Source organism: Amphiura filiformis, chromosome 7, assembly GCF_039555335.1.
Source record: "Amphiura filiformis chromosome 7, Afil_fr2py, whole genome shotgun sequence".
In the NCBI taxonomy this organism is placed as follows: Eukaryota; Metazoa; Echinodermata; class Ophiuroidea; order Amphilepidida; family Amphiuridae; genus Amphiura; species Amphiura filiformis.
Window position 1 is genome coordinate 54,863,154 of NC_092634.1, and position 13,496 is coordinate 54,876,649.

Consider the following 13,496-nt stretch of genomic DNA (forward strand, 5'->3'; position numbering starts at 1 on the left):
TGCTGGTCTTGGTATCGTACCCATGATCGAGTCACGTGTGTATTTATAAAAGCGCATAACCGAAGTACACTGTTTGGTGGAGGAAAGTGGGTATGGTGTTGTAATTGGACCAAGCCGAATACGCAGGGTGTAAGATGTATTGGCAAATATTAAAAACGTCCATGAATATGACGAAGCAGTCTTAGATCATTAATATCCATGATTGATAAGGTATCAACGTAAATAGAACTTATGCAAATGTTGAATAGATACGGTATCCAAGTAACTAAGTAATTGTACATGTATATAACATATGCTTACTTTTCCAATTAGTTCACAACTAGTTTCATCAAGATGGCAGTCGTGATAGCTCTGAAAATTTTACTCATGGTGATGATAGCCGCAGTTGGCGCTGAAAACCAAAATAATGGCCATGAAGTAGAAATACCCCGACAGCGTATGCCAGGCTTTGCGATTGGGCAATATGGTAACCAAGCTGATATTTTGACCAGTTTTGATTATGATAAAATTGATATAAGCAAATTGCTCGAAGATCCAACAAATCTTGGAGGTATTCAAGCAGAAATAGACGGGAAACGGCAAAATGATATCCGCGATTGGTTGATCGTCAAATCCAGGGAATACAAAGAAGGCAAAGTCGTAAATGGACGGATAGATGGAATGGCCGAAACACCTTTGGGGAATATTTTACTGCAATGTTATAATGACGTCGCGAGATTTTTTGCTGATTTTGAAGCGGCTCAAGTGTACGCTCTGAAAAGTAAGTATTATTTTGTGAAAAATATTTTTGTATCAAAATTAATGAATTGGGTATACAAAAGCATTTGACTTTGGTGCATGAGGTCCCGGGTTCGATTCTGGATGGAGGTAAGAATCGGCTAGCATTTATCCGCTCTCTAAATTATGCTGCGGATGCATTCAGTGGATAACAAATATCTGACTAATCTTACACCAGGCGCGTAGCCAGCCCATCCTTCTTGGTCGGGAGGGTGGCAAAATAAAAATTTCGGGGCAAAGAGGAAAAAATTCCAAGTTCCAAATACATTTTGACTCGGTATATTGTCGGTGAAATATATCCATACGAGTATACGGATTTGTTTTGTTGTTGTTGTTGTTGTTGTTTTAGAGAGAGAGGGTCTTCCAGCTTCGTAATTTCACAGGCTTTTGGGCAGAGGGCCTTCAAGCAATGCCTATCACAGACAAGTATATAGGCTTGGGCCCACTCAATCACGTGCAAACATGTTTCCCTTCTTCTCACCAGGTCTTCTCCATTTTCTCTTCTTTTCTTTCTCTCATTTTCGCCCTTTCCTCATGTTTTTAGCCGTGAAGGGGCGGGGCACGGCCAGTGTGCCCTTCTATCCGCGCCTGCATGGTCCAAAAAAGACGCCTATTGACTTCTTTATTCATACGCGGAGTCGCGGAGGGAGGGTGTCTGAGGAAGGATGCGCCCCCTCAGTATTTGGAAAAAAATAAAAATAAAGGCCGAATTGAAGCCAATTCATGGACCATGAAAGGGGGCACGGTCCGGGTGTGCCCCTGCATGGATCCGCCACTGGCATGGGAGGCCGTTGATGTAAAAATGAAAAGCAAAACAAAGGGGTTTCATTTATTTTTTTTCCAACAAAATTGTAAAAAAAAATAAAACAATTAGGACCCTCGAAAGGGGGGGCACGGGCCCGGTGTGCCCATGCCTGGATCCGCGCCTGGGATTTCCATCTGTAATCTCTCTCATAAAGTAAATTGTAAGCAATGTTAAATGATCGAATTCGATTACTCAGGGCACATTACATACTCAATATTGTCTATAAATTCAGTGAGACCCAGACAGGTTGGGGTCAAAAACAGTGTTAAAATATATTTGGCGGCTAAAGCTTGCCTAAAATCAGTGCAATAATATTTTTAAAAGGGATTAATTGGGTAACATCCAAACAAACCCACCATTGGGGAGAGGCACCCCAGTCTATACAAAACGGACTGCAAGCTACATACATATCTTCTGATTCTGTACACGTACACAGGGAGGGTGGCTTATAAAATTGCAATGAAACCGTTTTTAGGGTTTGTAACCCCTAAAATTATGAGAAAAATGTAAGCTTTCCACTGGTACATTTAGGCGTGTTCCTTTTGGCAGTGTACTTCGGTTATATTTATAAATGCGCTTTCATAAATACGCACGTGACCACCTCCGCGCTGCCATAACAGCTTGTAGATAGTAAGTCTCGAAGTGACCTTCTACATAGAGGGTGTTCTTCCTATACACTTGAATGCAAATGCGGAACAACACGAGACTTGTGCAGCAAAATTGTCTATTTTGTTCAACTTTGTGTTTATAATTTATTGTCAACGTTTCCGTCGTTGAATTTTTTTTCCGTCGTCAAATACTTTCAAAATGTTGTTTTTGATAACATAAAATTATTACATATTCGGAATTGCAAAATGTGTAATAATTTAGCAGTTCAATTAATAAATACATTTGATGATATTTATCTACAGAGTTGCTATGCTTTCTTGTAAAGTTATTAATGCATGAGGATTTGGTCACGCTTGCTGGTCTTGGTATCGTACCCATGATCGAGTCACGTGTGTATTTATAAAAGCGCATAACCGAAGTACACTGTTTGGTGGAGGAAAGTGGGTATGGTGTTGTAATTGGACCAAGCCGAATACGCAGGGTGTAAGATGTATTGGCAAATATTAAAAACGTCCATGAATATGACGAAGCAGTCTTAGATCATTAATATCCATGATTGATAAGGTATCAACGTAAATAGAACTTACGCAAATGTTGAATAGATACGGTATCCAAGTAACTAAGTAATTGTACATGTATATAACATATGCTTACTTTTCCAATTAGTTCACAACTAGTTTCATCAAGAAGGCAGTCGTGATGGCACTGAAAATTTTACTCATGGTGATGATAGCCGCAGTTGGCGCTGAAAACCAAAATAATGGCCATGAAGTAGAAATACCCCGACAGCGTATGCCAGGCTTTGCGATTGGGCAATATGGTAACCAAGCTGATATTTTGACCAGTTTTGATTATGATAAAATTGATATAAGCAAATTGCTCGAAGATCCAACAAATCTTGGAGGTATTCAAGCAGAAATAGACGGGAAACGGCAAAATGATATCCGCGATTGGTTGATCGTCAAATCCAGGGAATACAAAGAAGGCAAAGTCGTAAATGGACGGATAGATGGAATGGCCGAAACACCTTTGGGGAATATTTCACTGCAATGTTATAATGACGTCGCGAGATTTTTTGCTGATTTTGAAGCGGCTCAAGTGTACGCTCTGAAAAGTAAGTATTATTCTGTGAAAAATATTTTTGTATCAAAATTAATTAATTGGGTATTCAAAAGCATTTGACTTTGGTGCATGAGGTCCCGGGTTCGATTCTGGATGGAGGCAAGAATCGGCTAGCATTTATCCGCTCTCTAAATTATGCTGCGGATGCATTCAGTGGATAACAAATATCTGACTAATCTTACACCAGGCGCGTAGCCAGCCCATCCTTCTTGGTCGGGAGGGGTGGCAAAATAAAAAATTCGGGAGCAAAGAGGAAAAAAATTCCAAGTTCCAAATACATTTTGACTCGGTATTGTCGGTGAAATATATCCATACGAGTATACGGATTTGTTTTGCTGTTGTTGTTGTTGTTTTAGAGAGAGAGGGTCTTCCAGCTTCGTAAACAGGGGTTGTTGCAACCCCCTCATTTTTGGGGGCGCTCGCCTTAAGCGGGCGCGCCTATATAGGCATGACTTTGTGAAAAGCTTCTAATTTCACTCTTGCTAGATTTACTTCGCAATTGTTTTGCTAAAATTATGCCCATATGCCCAACTCAGAAATAAAACCACAATTTGTTTGTATTTTATTTTATTATTGTTCTCTGATATGCACGGGATAAAATATTGAGCGTATATTCTTTGTTTAAAATACAAAATTAATGAACTTATAAAAACACCTAATAAATCCAGACCTTTGACCTTTGTATGCCTTCAACCAGTTTACCGTGTGTCTTAGAACCCGATAGAAGGTGACATTTGACCATACACTAGGATCCACAACATGCTCATATATCATGTAAACAGTTCTTAAACCCTTATACATTTATAAGGTAAAGTTAAATCGAATTCTGGAAATAAAATTTGCAACTTACATGCGACAGTTGCGTCCGGTAACTCCGAACTTCATCAGGCATCTGATTGGTCACGTGACAAACGACGGGGAAGATCCTGCAAAGCCTGGTCCCACGCGTGCGGCAGTTGAAAGCGGAGTCCCCCTTTTTTGTTGATGGCTGGCTGTTCCACTCTCTCCCAAATGGCTTCCCTGACACCCTTATACATTTGTACATTCATCCTTATACATTTGTACATTCATCCTTTGAAGATTTGGGTATACAAACTCTACTCTGTAGCTTGAGGTCAAATTTTGCACTATGATTATGTAATTGAGGTTACTGGACTATGCCATTGGGATGAGACTCTTGTGGTCCATAGTACCCAGTAATGTTTGCTTAATTAGATGTTATCTTAATTAGAGCTCTAGTAGGCCTAAGGTTATTATTTGCATGGTATAATTGACTTGGAACGTTTGTTTGCTGGGGAGATGTCAGATTGTCAGGATGTAGGTATCATTATGCCTCAAATCACGAATTATTGTAAGATTTATATAGTGCAGAGTAGGTTAGATATGAAAATGGAAAGTTACAACAAATGACTATACACCTGATTCGTGAACTGTGTCTTTTTGAAAGACTCTTCCTGTTTATCCTTCATCTCTATTTGATTTTCAGTGTATTAGCAAGTAGATGATGCATATGTATCACAGACGTTATACATTTATAAAAACTTCACGTTTTCTATTGGTCAACATAGGCGTAGATCCCGGGTGGGGGATAACCCCCCCCCCCCCATATTTTGCCAGGGGAGCTTACTTATTTGTGTCTTCTATACTATTCATCATATACCCCTGCATAACGAAATTCAACAATATTCAATATCCCAAGCAATATCCTCACTATAATAGGTCCCAAAAACAGAATTTACCCCACATAATCGCAAATTGACACGAAAGAGCTTCATTCCCATTTATTCCATCCAAAACGGTCCTGTCATACACCTTCCCCAATCAAACACATTTCTCTTGCATTTGATCATCTTCTACTCTTCCCTAGAAAAATCATTATAATACCAAATCTACACACCATGGAATTCACCATATCACGTCCAAGCACTATTCATCATATACCCCTGCATAACGAAATTCAACAATATTCAATATCCAAAGCAGTATCCTCACTACAATAGGTCCCAAAAACAGAAATCCCCCACCCCACATAATCGCAAATTGACACGAAAGAGCTTCATTCCCATTTATTCCATCCAAAACGGTCCTGTCATACACCTTCCCCAATCAAACACATTTCTCTTGCATTTGATCATCTTCTACTCTTCCCTAGAAAAATCATTATAATACCAAATCTACACACCATGGAATTCACCATCACGTCCAAGCTCACATTGGGCGCCCCATTCCTTTTTTAAAGGAATTTTTATTAAAACTTCATAATACCATTATATTTGGTACCAATGTATAGCTATGGGTCTTCTCTATCCAGTGATACCAAAATAAGTACAAACATGGCCCACATAATGTCGCTATGACGTCATAATACAAATTTGGGCTTTGTACAAAAATTTTCGGCTTAAAATTCTACGAACATGGGATTTTCGCCGAATTTTCTCCCAGGGATTTTCTAATAAGGAAATGAATATTTCAACCTATAACTAACTCTCTTACGAGAGCGAAATAAAAATCATGGATTTTACTGCAGAAACCAATGGTGGGCCTCAACACCCCCCCCACCCCACCCCACCCCATCTATGATTATCTTTGATAGCCAGTCCTGGCCCCGGGTAAGGAGCTGGGGTAAAAATTTTATCACTAAAATGAGCGCAAAGGATGGACATGGATCTACGATTAGCTTAGATCATTTGGGCGTCTTATATCATCGCTATCTTTCGAACTTTAATAAAATCGTTGTTTGAACACATGAGAGGATTACCAATAAAAGCATATGAGTGTTTCAGATTTATTGAAATTAAACAAATACTAGCCTTAGATAACGGCTACTTCGTAATAATGTTTAGCACATGACTATGACGATGACCAGATAAAATAGTAATAGGCCTACATAAAATCGGTGTAGTAAAATCGTGTACATAACAAGGATAAACAAAAACCCGTGTGAAGACAAAAACGACAAGTTTTGAGTTTTTAGGCTCCTTTGGAATGAGACCGGGAGTCGCCACTTTCATTTGTTTGGCATATCTTCTTTCAAATATAAATAAAGTAATTCCTTTAAAAAAGACCCCAATGGCAATTTGCATGTGACATGCTGAAAAAGCTGCCTTTTGTATGTAATTTCAATCTTTGAAAGAATTGTAAACAGTTGTAAACAATGTTGTAAACAATCTATTACATTATGAAAAAGCTGTAAAATGCTTTTATATGGAATGTAAAATGATACTTTGTAACTTTTCCTCCTCAAAATGTGTTTTAACCTAGGTCTAACCATTTTCGAAAATATCCCCTTACATACCGTAGAATCAACATGTTCCCATTTATACACTGTAAAACTGGTGTTTTGGCAGCATTGTGCAAAACGTGTCTTGGCAATGGACTCGTCTTTAACAATATAGACATCAAAGAAAATAGAAACAATGCAAATACAGTTTATGTCGTATTGAAGATGCACATCTTTTCCCAAAAACAAATTTTGGTCTTTTTGGAGAAGAAAATGTATCTTCAATACGAAAGGGCAGAATTTTCAAATGATGGTCGGCTTTTCCTCCCAGCTACATACACCTTAAGTACATATTATTAGATTTATAAAGTTTACTTTGAGGACTGTTAAATATAAATTTTTAAAAATTTGTCATAAACTTTGTATTATATCGCGAATTTCAAAAAATCTAAATAATTTGATATCAAAAGGACATACCTCGCATTCAAAATACAATCCGATATGTCTGATGTGTTCACATATCCCACAAAAAACGTTGGTATCCGCTCGCCCATTTTAAATGTATGAAGACAATAAAGCTTCATTTTGTGTTCTTGCTTTTACTGTTTTGTTTCATTCTGTTTTTCGCACGATAGTGTGGGCTTCATGGGGTGACGTAACAGCTTGGTTTAAGGCGGTGTTCACCGGGAATGCCAAGTCTCTAGGAGCCTACGAACTTTGTACTGGACTTACCAAAGAAGAGGATGCACTCCCATTTCATGTCCAATACTGTACGATGCTGGCACCTGCAGTCAGTTTTGTATGTATCATTAGGACTATTTTTAATGATGATAATGAGTATGATGATGATGACGATGATTATGATGATGATGATGATGATGATGATGATGATGATGATGATGATGATGATGATATGATGATGATGATGACGATGATGATGATGATGATAATGATGATGATGATGATGATGATGATGATGATGATGATGATGATGATGATGATGATGATGATGATGATGATGATGATGATGATGAAGAAGAAGATGATTTGTGAGTACTGGTACAATTAATACGGAGCATATCATTAAAGACATTATGTTATTGTGTATGGTTCATATGCATCTATACATATTTTTTCATCCTTTATAGCTTCCCTTGTACTCAGTTGTTGGTAGCTGTTGGCCGGCAAGTTGTTCAGCCGAAGATTTAACAACGGCTCACAAAACTTGTAAGTTAAAATGTCGAATTCACATTAGCAGTGTTCTTTGCACGAAATAATTAAGATTAGGTTAATCAATAGCATGAAATGTGTCCACTGTGGTGACATCATATGCGTATTCCAGTGATTGAAAATCCGTTTACATTATGCAGTTATCTCTACAGTAGAATTCACCACGACCTTTGCAGGACTTAAACCCCATTAAAAGCTATTAAACCAAGATAACACTCATTGAAAACAGCTCAACTATGTTAAATCAGATCTTCTCTGGTTAAATCCACACTACACATGTTTCTGTTTTATCTGTGCGATATTGCAATGAGCTTGTATTATAGTTTCAGTTGGGTGAACGATTATAAAGATAACGATTATAGCGATATTGCAATGAGCTGGTATTACAGTTTCAGTTGGGTGAACGATTATAAAGCAAACGCAAGGTAACAATGCTGGGTGGGCCTTTGTTTACCAAATGAGACAATAGTCTGCATATTGTTAACCAGCATTCTTGAAAATGAGAAACATAATGTTTGTAGACTTTGGAAATAATTTCTTAATTGTCATTCACATATCAGGGAGGTACGACCACATCAAAGTTTTAACAAGAAGAGTCCTTAAAAAGGACAACGTTCCGCTATGGCATACTGGTATTGAAAATAAATCAAAATCTACTCTTTCTTGACTCATGGAAACGATTAACATTGATATAATTTAGCTGAACTACTTGCATGGGGTGTAGAAACACACAATAAAGCAGTTGTTAAATGCCATGTTGTGGGACCGGTGCACTGGCGTAACAAACAAGTGGTAGAATCCATTAGTTGCTGTGACAACGTACCTAGCCCAGTTAGGACAACGACCTTATGAACTTGAGGAGGTCTTTTTAGCTGAATGCATATCCAGTAGAGATAACCAGAGAGAGAACTGTCTATGCTGAATGCTGGCTTAGAATTAGTAGAATTAAATTTGATATATTCTGTGGAAGACTTGAAATCAGTATAACTTATAGTGAACGGTGTTAATGAAACACTTTTTATATAATGGTTTAAATGATTTACAAACTAAGTTATTAGAATATTTACTTCAATCTTCATTCACAAAAAATACTGTAGTGCATGTATGCAGTTTACTAGTAGTATGCCTAGATGCTTGTGGACTCAATTTCCTTGGTGAGCTCCCACCAAAGGGCAGTGCACTCACTGTTCATTTTTAATAGGGCAAGTTCGTGAAAGTAAATACACATAAATCATTACCAGTTTATAAATTTAGCCGAATCTCTGCAAGGTGAAGTTACAAAATTTAAATGGTAAAAAATATTAGTTGGCTTTGGGTATGAGAGTATTTGTATTTCTGTCATTACTTTGCTGTCACATCCCAAGATCCAATAACGTTAATACAGATTAAAAGTCAATGAACTGAGAACTCGGCCATTGTGATGTAAAACAGCAGGACCAATGAGATGCCTTGTTACATACTAAACGGAGGTGATTGTCTCTGCTACATCTCCTGGCCTCCATGCACTTTCATGACTATTAAACCAAGCAACTATTTGACAACCTAGTGTACGAGAGGCAGCATTTTACCTCTTTACAGTCTCTTTCTCATACATATAATTCACGCTCCAAGCAAGTTTTACAAACAGGATATGATGAGAACTGGTACTGGGTGTTTTGATCAATCTGAGCATATCGTTCCTACGGAACAAAAATAGCCGTCAAGTGGTTTAGTTTTAATCCCTTTTGCAAGAGAGCGGTACACAAATGAGTGATAGTCAGTAAAAGATGCATTCGATTCACACAGAAAACTTTGCAGGCCGTGCCGTGCCCCTCCTTCCTAAAACATCAAAGTGCGAATATTTCCAAACCCCTATATTAGCTAAAAATTTAGGACATATTACAAAACTATATTTTCTAGAATTTCAGAGAGTACTTTAAATATTAGCCGGTTATTTTTCACACAGTGACGTTAACTAGGCAATGCCCTATACCTATGACATACACTATTTGTAGAGGTCAAGCGTCAATGGTGAGAGTACTGTGTATTGTGTATAGGAAACGCAGAGAGGTGCCTTATAATGGTCGCAAAATGGTTCAATTGGTTAACGTATCAGGGAATTGGTGGTGGGAGAATGATTCAGGGATGTGCCGGGTGGAAGAAATCACACGGCTCCTTCCTCCATAAGGCGCCAGATGACTTTGAATCACACCAAAACATTATTTACCCCCCGACAAAAAACATGATGTTGTTTTTCTTCATGAAGCCTATTCTTATAGCCATGGGCCTCTACAATAAATCTTGATCATGTTGATAAGCCTATGCGTGATAGCTCAATTGGTAAGAGCGCTATTATAATAAGGTCTGCAAAAAAAGTAACGCAGCTGTTATAAATACGCCTATAGCTTAAGAACTAATAATTGTTTTCACAATATTTCAACATAGAAAGAAGGATGATTTATTTACGCGCATTTTGATACCCCATTTGTCAAATGGCGTTCAATGTTAACAACACAGTAGAGCTTTTAAAGTAAAACACCCGAATTTAAAAGTTGCAGTTTACAGCGATCAATGGTTATTACACAAGCATTGTGGCACGTATAACCCTCCATTATCTTCGCGCTGACTTCAAATCAATACAAATAGCTGCAACTTTTAAATTCGGGTATTTTTCTTTCAAAACACTGCTGTGTTGTTAATATTGAACAAAATTGGACATATCAAAATGCGCGTAAGTAAATCATCCTTCTTTTATGTTGAAATATTGTGAAAGCAATTAATAGATCTGAAGCTATAGGCGTATTTATAACAGCTGCGTTACTTTTTGTGCAGACTTTAGTTCTATACCATTAATTCTCTATAACACAGTTTTGAATGGTGAAATAGGTAATTTCAAGCACGATTTTCTCATATTACGTGAATCTGTGTGAAAAGACATTATTATCAATTTAATAATTGAAGCCTGAGTTCCCAAATGACCAAAATTTCAACAAATGATGATCTGTTTTTGTTTTAAACCAATGAAGTGTAAATAACACAATTTTACACTGCGGCCAGGACCGTACGCCGGGGGGTGCGGTGTTTGACGCACCCCCCCCCCCCAAATTTGGGAAAGTATACAAAAAGTCCCAAAATTGCATAATTTGCGAGCATAGCGAGCAAAAAAATCAGTTTTTTACGCTTTTTTGGACAAAAATGGTCCAAATTTGGTCCACTTTTCACGATATTTCCCCCCCCCCCTTGGAAAAAAGTCCACTTTTTCAAAATCAGCACCCCAAATGAAATCCTGCGTACGGGCCTGACTGCGCCCTACTTTATTGGGACCAGATATGCCCACACCAGCTGGGAAAATCGATGTGCAGCGGATGATACTCATCAAAACTGTAAAATAATAGTAGAAACATGTCATTCCTGCACGTTATTCGGAAATCAGCCCACTTTTGACCATACAGCTTGGTATTTTTTCAGTGATTTTTAAGCACCTTTTTCACCCGGGGGGGTTCTTCCTGGTTGAAGGTATACGGGGATGTGCCACGGTTTTGGGGTACTTTTCAGCGATTTTGGTATATTGATGGGTGGGTTGTTAGTGGAGACCAATGCGCCCAATTGGGCGCATTTTGGCAAAAGTGCCCTTAAAGCGCCCAATTATGGCAAATTTGGGTGCTTTTTGGGTGCTTTTTCTTGAAAATTGGTATACTGATGGGTAGCAAAAACAGCAAAAAGTAGGTATAGAGAAAGTCAGCATCCGAAAGTCTGCGGGGCACACCCCCGTACTAAAATTTTCGAAGACCCCCCCCCCCCCCGGGCTTTTTCAGATATCATGCAAGAAAATGATCATGAGTCCTGGGATCAAATCCTGGTGGGATGGTGTCTAATTGCAATAACTTACGATATGTTCATCATGTATATTTATACAGACCTTGGACCAATAAGAGGCGCCGACAATATTTCCTACGACTGTTTCGAGGACATTCCATGGAGTGGCGGTGCCATTGCAACTTTGTAAGTCAATGTGATTTCATGTTTCGTATGTCGGCTATACATGATTATTGTTTTCGCATACCCGTTTGAGCTATTTTTATGTCCATATGCAAAACTTGCACGCATCTGCTCGACAAAGGCTTTTTGTTTGTTTTTGTTTGTTTTATTTCTTCTTTAACCTGGGACACTCAATCAGTTGAAAACACAATTAATCATCTGTTCTTCCTTGAGGCCTAATTGGTTCATTAAGCACGGGATTCCGTCGGCGTATTTTTCGTTTTTGACAAAACTTTTGCTGTTGGTGGCTTTTAAAATAAACTTTCTTTTAATCGTCGGACGGTTTCATAAAATATAACAAGTACTTCCACTTTCAAATAAGCCTAAATAAGCCTACGACTGTTTTGAGGACATTCCATGGAGTGCCGGTGCCATTGCAACATTGTAAGTCAATGTGATACCATGTTTCGTATGTCGGCTTATAATAATTTTTTGCTTAACTGTTACTAGAAAACTATTTTTATATGTCATGATTGATTATTTGTATTGCCTTACAGATCTATCTTGTCCTTCTTTGCACTCATTGTTCTAACCGGAACTGTCTACCACCTGACCTCTCATGACTACGTGACTTCCGTTTTAGAAGAACTTAAACATGGAAAGTCAAACCCTAAAACCCAAGAAAATGTTTATGAACAAATTGTGCACGATGAGAACCGCAAAGGTGAGAAAGGAGAATACGAGAGCTCATTTTCTACAGGTGCAACGTCTGAGAAATGCGTTGGAGCCGGGGAAAGTGATATTCGCAATCCGACTGATGACCAGCCCCCTGAGTATGACGATGAGAAGAAGAAGGCGATATCTACGGTGGATTCTAAGACTTATGGGACTACCCAAGTGGTGATTGAAGAAGAAAACTGCGCAAGTAGGAATGTAGATAGTCATAAACTAGGTGAGCCTCTTTCATATACATACGCACAAAAGTAATATCTCAAAGACACTAAACCTAAAACAAACATAAAGACGTGATCAATAGATGGAAAATTTCGGTCTGATTATTTTTATACCTAAGCTTATTCGGCACGATGCGACTTAAAGAGGAAGCCCTGCCAGAGCAGTTCTTCTGGGGTGAACCAAACCTGCCTGATTATCAAATTAATAGTGACAAGGTTAACTCTGAATTTGACAGATGCTAATTGATGCAATAACATTAAAACACCAACTAGCAACTGTCCAATGCATCGATAATATTATCACTGATTAATTTGATAACAAGACAGGTTTGGTTCACCCCAGAAGAACTGCTTTGGCGGAGCTTCCTCTTTAAATTTCCACAACTTATATCAACTTGAATGAAAAAAGATCATTTCAAAAGTGACTAAATTTACATTAGATTATTTCTCAAAGCACACCAATTATAAGCATAGCGAGTGCGTGTAATCTGTCACGCTGTAATGAGCCTGTTACAAAAGGCAGCACAAATCGCCCTGAATGAGGAAATGCCCAAATTTGTCACATTTGAAATGCTCTTTTTGTGCGCAGTATAATTTCGATTTGTATAGCGCAAATATCAAAAAATCACCAGGGCGGATGGGGTCAGTCAGGATTGACGCAGTCAGTCAAAACTGACTGCGATATGAGTTCATTTCACTAATTCTTGAACCCATCATTATTGACTGCGATATACATTTATGGTTTCGTTTCACTAAACTTTGAACCCTTCGTAACTTAAGTACCCGTTCGTAAAGTTACGAATACCCAATACTACGTAATTTA

The 13,496-nt window shown here is 38.2% G+C and overlaps 1 protein-coding gene across 1 annotated transcript in view; it reads left to right on the forward strand.

Annotated features, from left to right (window-relative positions):
- Positions 1-333: 333 nt before the first annotated feature.
- Positions 334-13,496, forward strand: part of LOC140157957 (O-acyltransferase like protein-like) — a 46,634-nt gene continuing 33,471 nt past the window's right edge. The window contains exons 1-6 of the mRNA XM_072181205.1: positions 334-639; positions 2,858-3,305; positions 7,169-7,332; positions 7,682-7,760; positions 11,660-11,744; positions 12,278-12,672. Of these exons, the coding sequence (XP_072037306.1) occupies positions 334-639; positions 2,858-3,305; positions 7,169-7,332; positions 7,682-7,760; positions 11,660-11,744; positions 12,278-12,672 (1,477 nt within the window). The remainder of the gene's footprint in view (positions 640-2,857; positions 3,306-7,168; positions 7,333-7,681; positions 7,761-11,659; positions 11,745-12,277; positions 12,673-13,496) is intronic.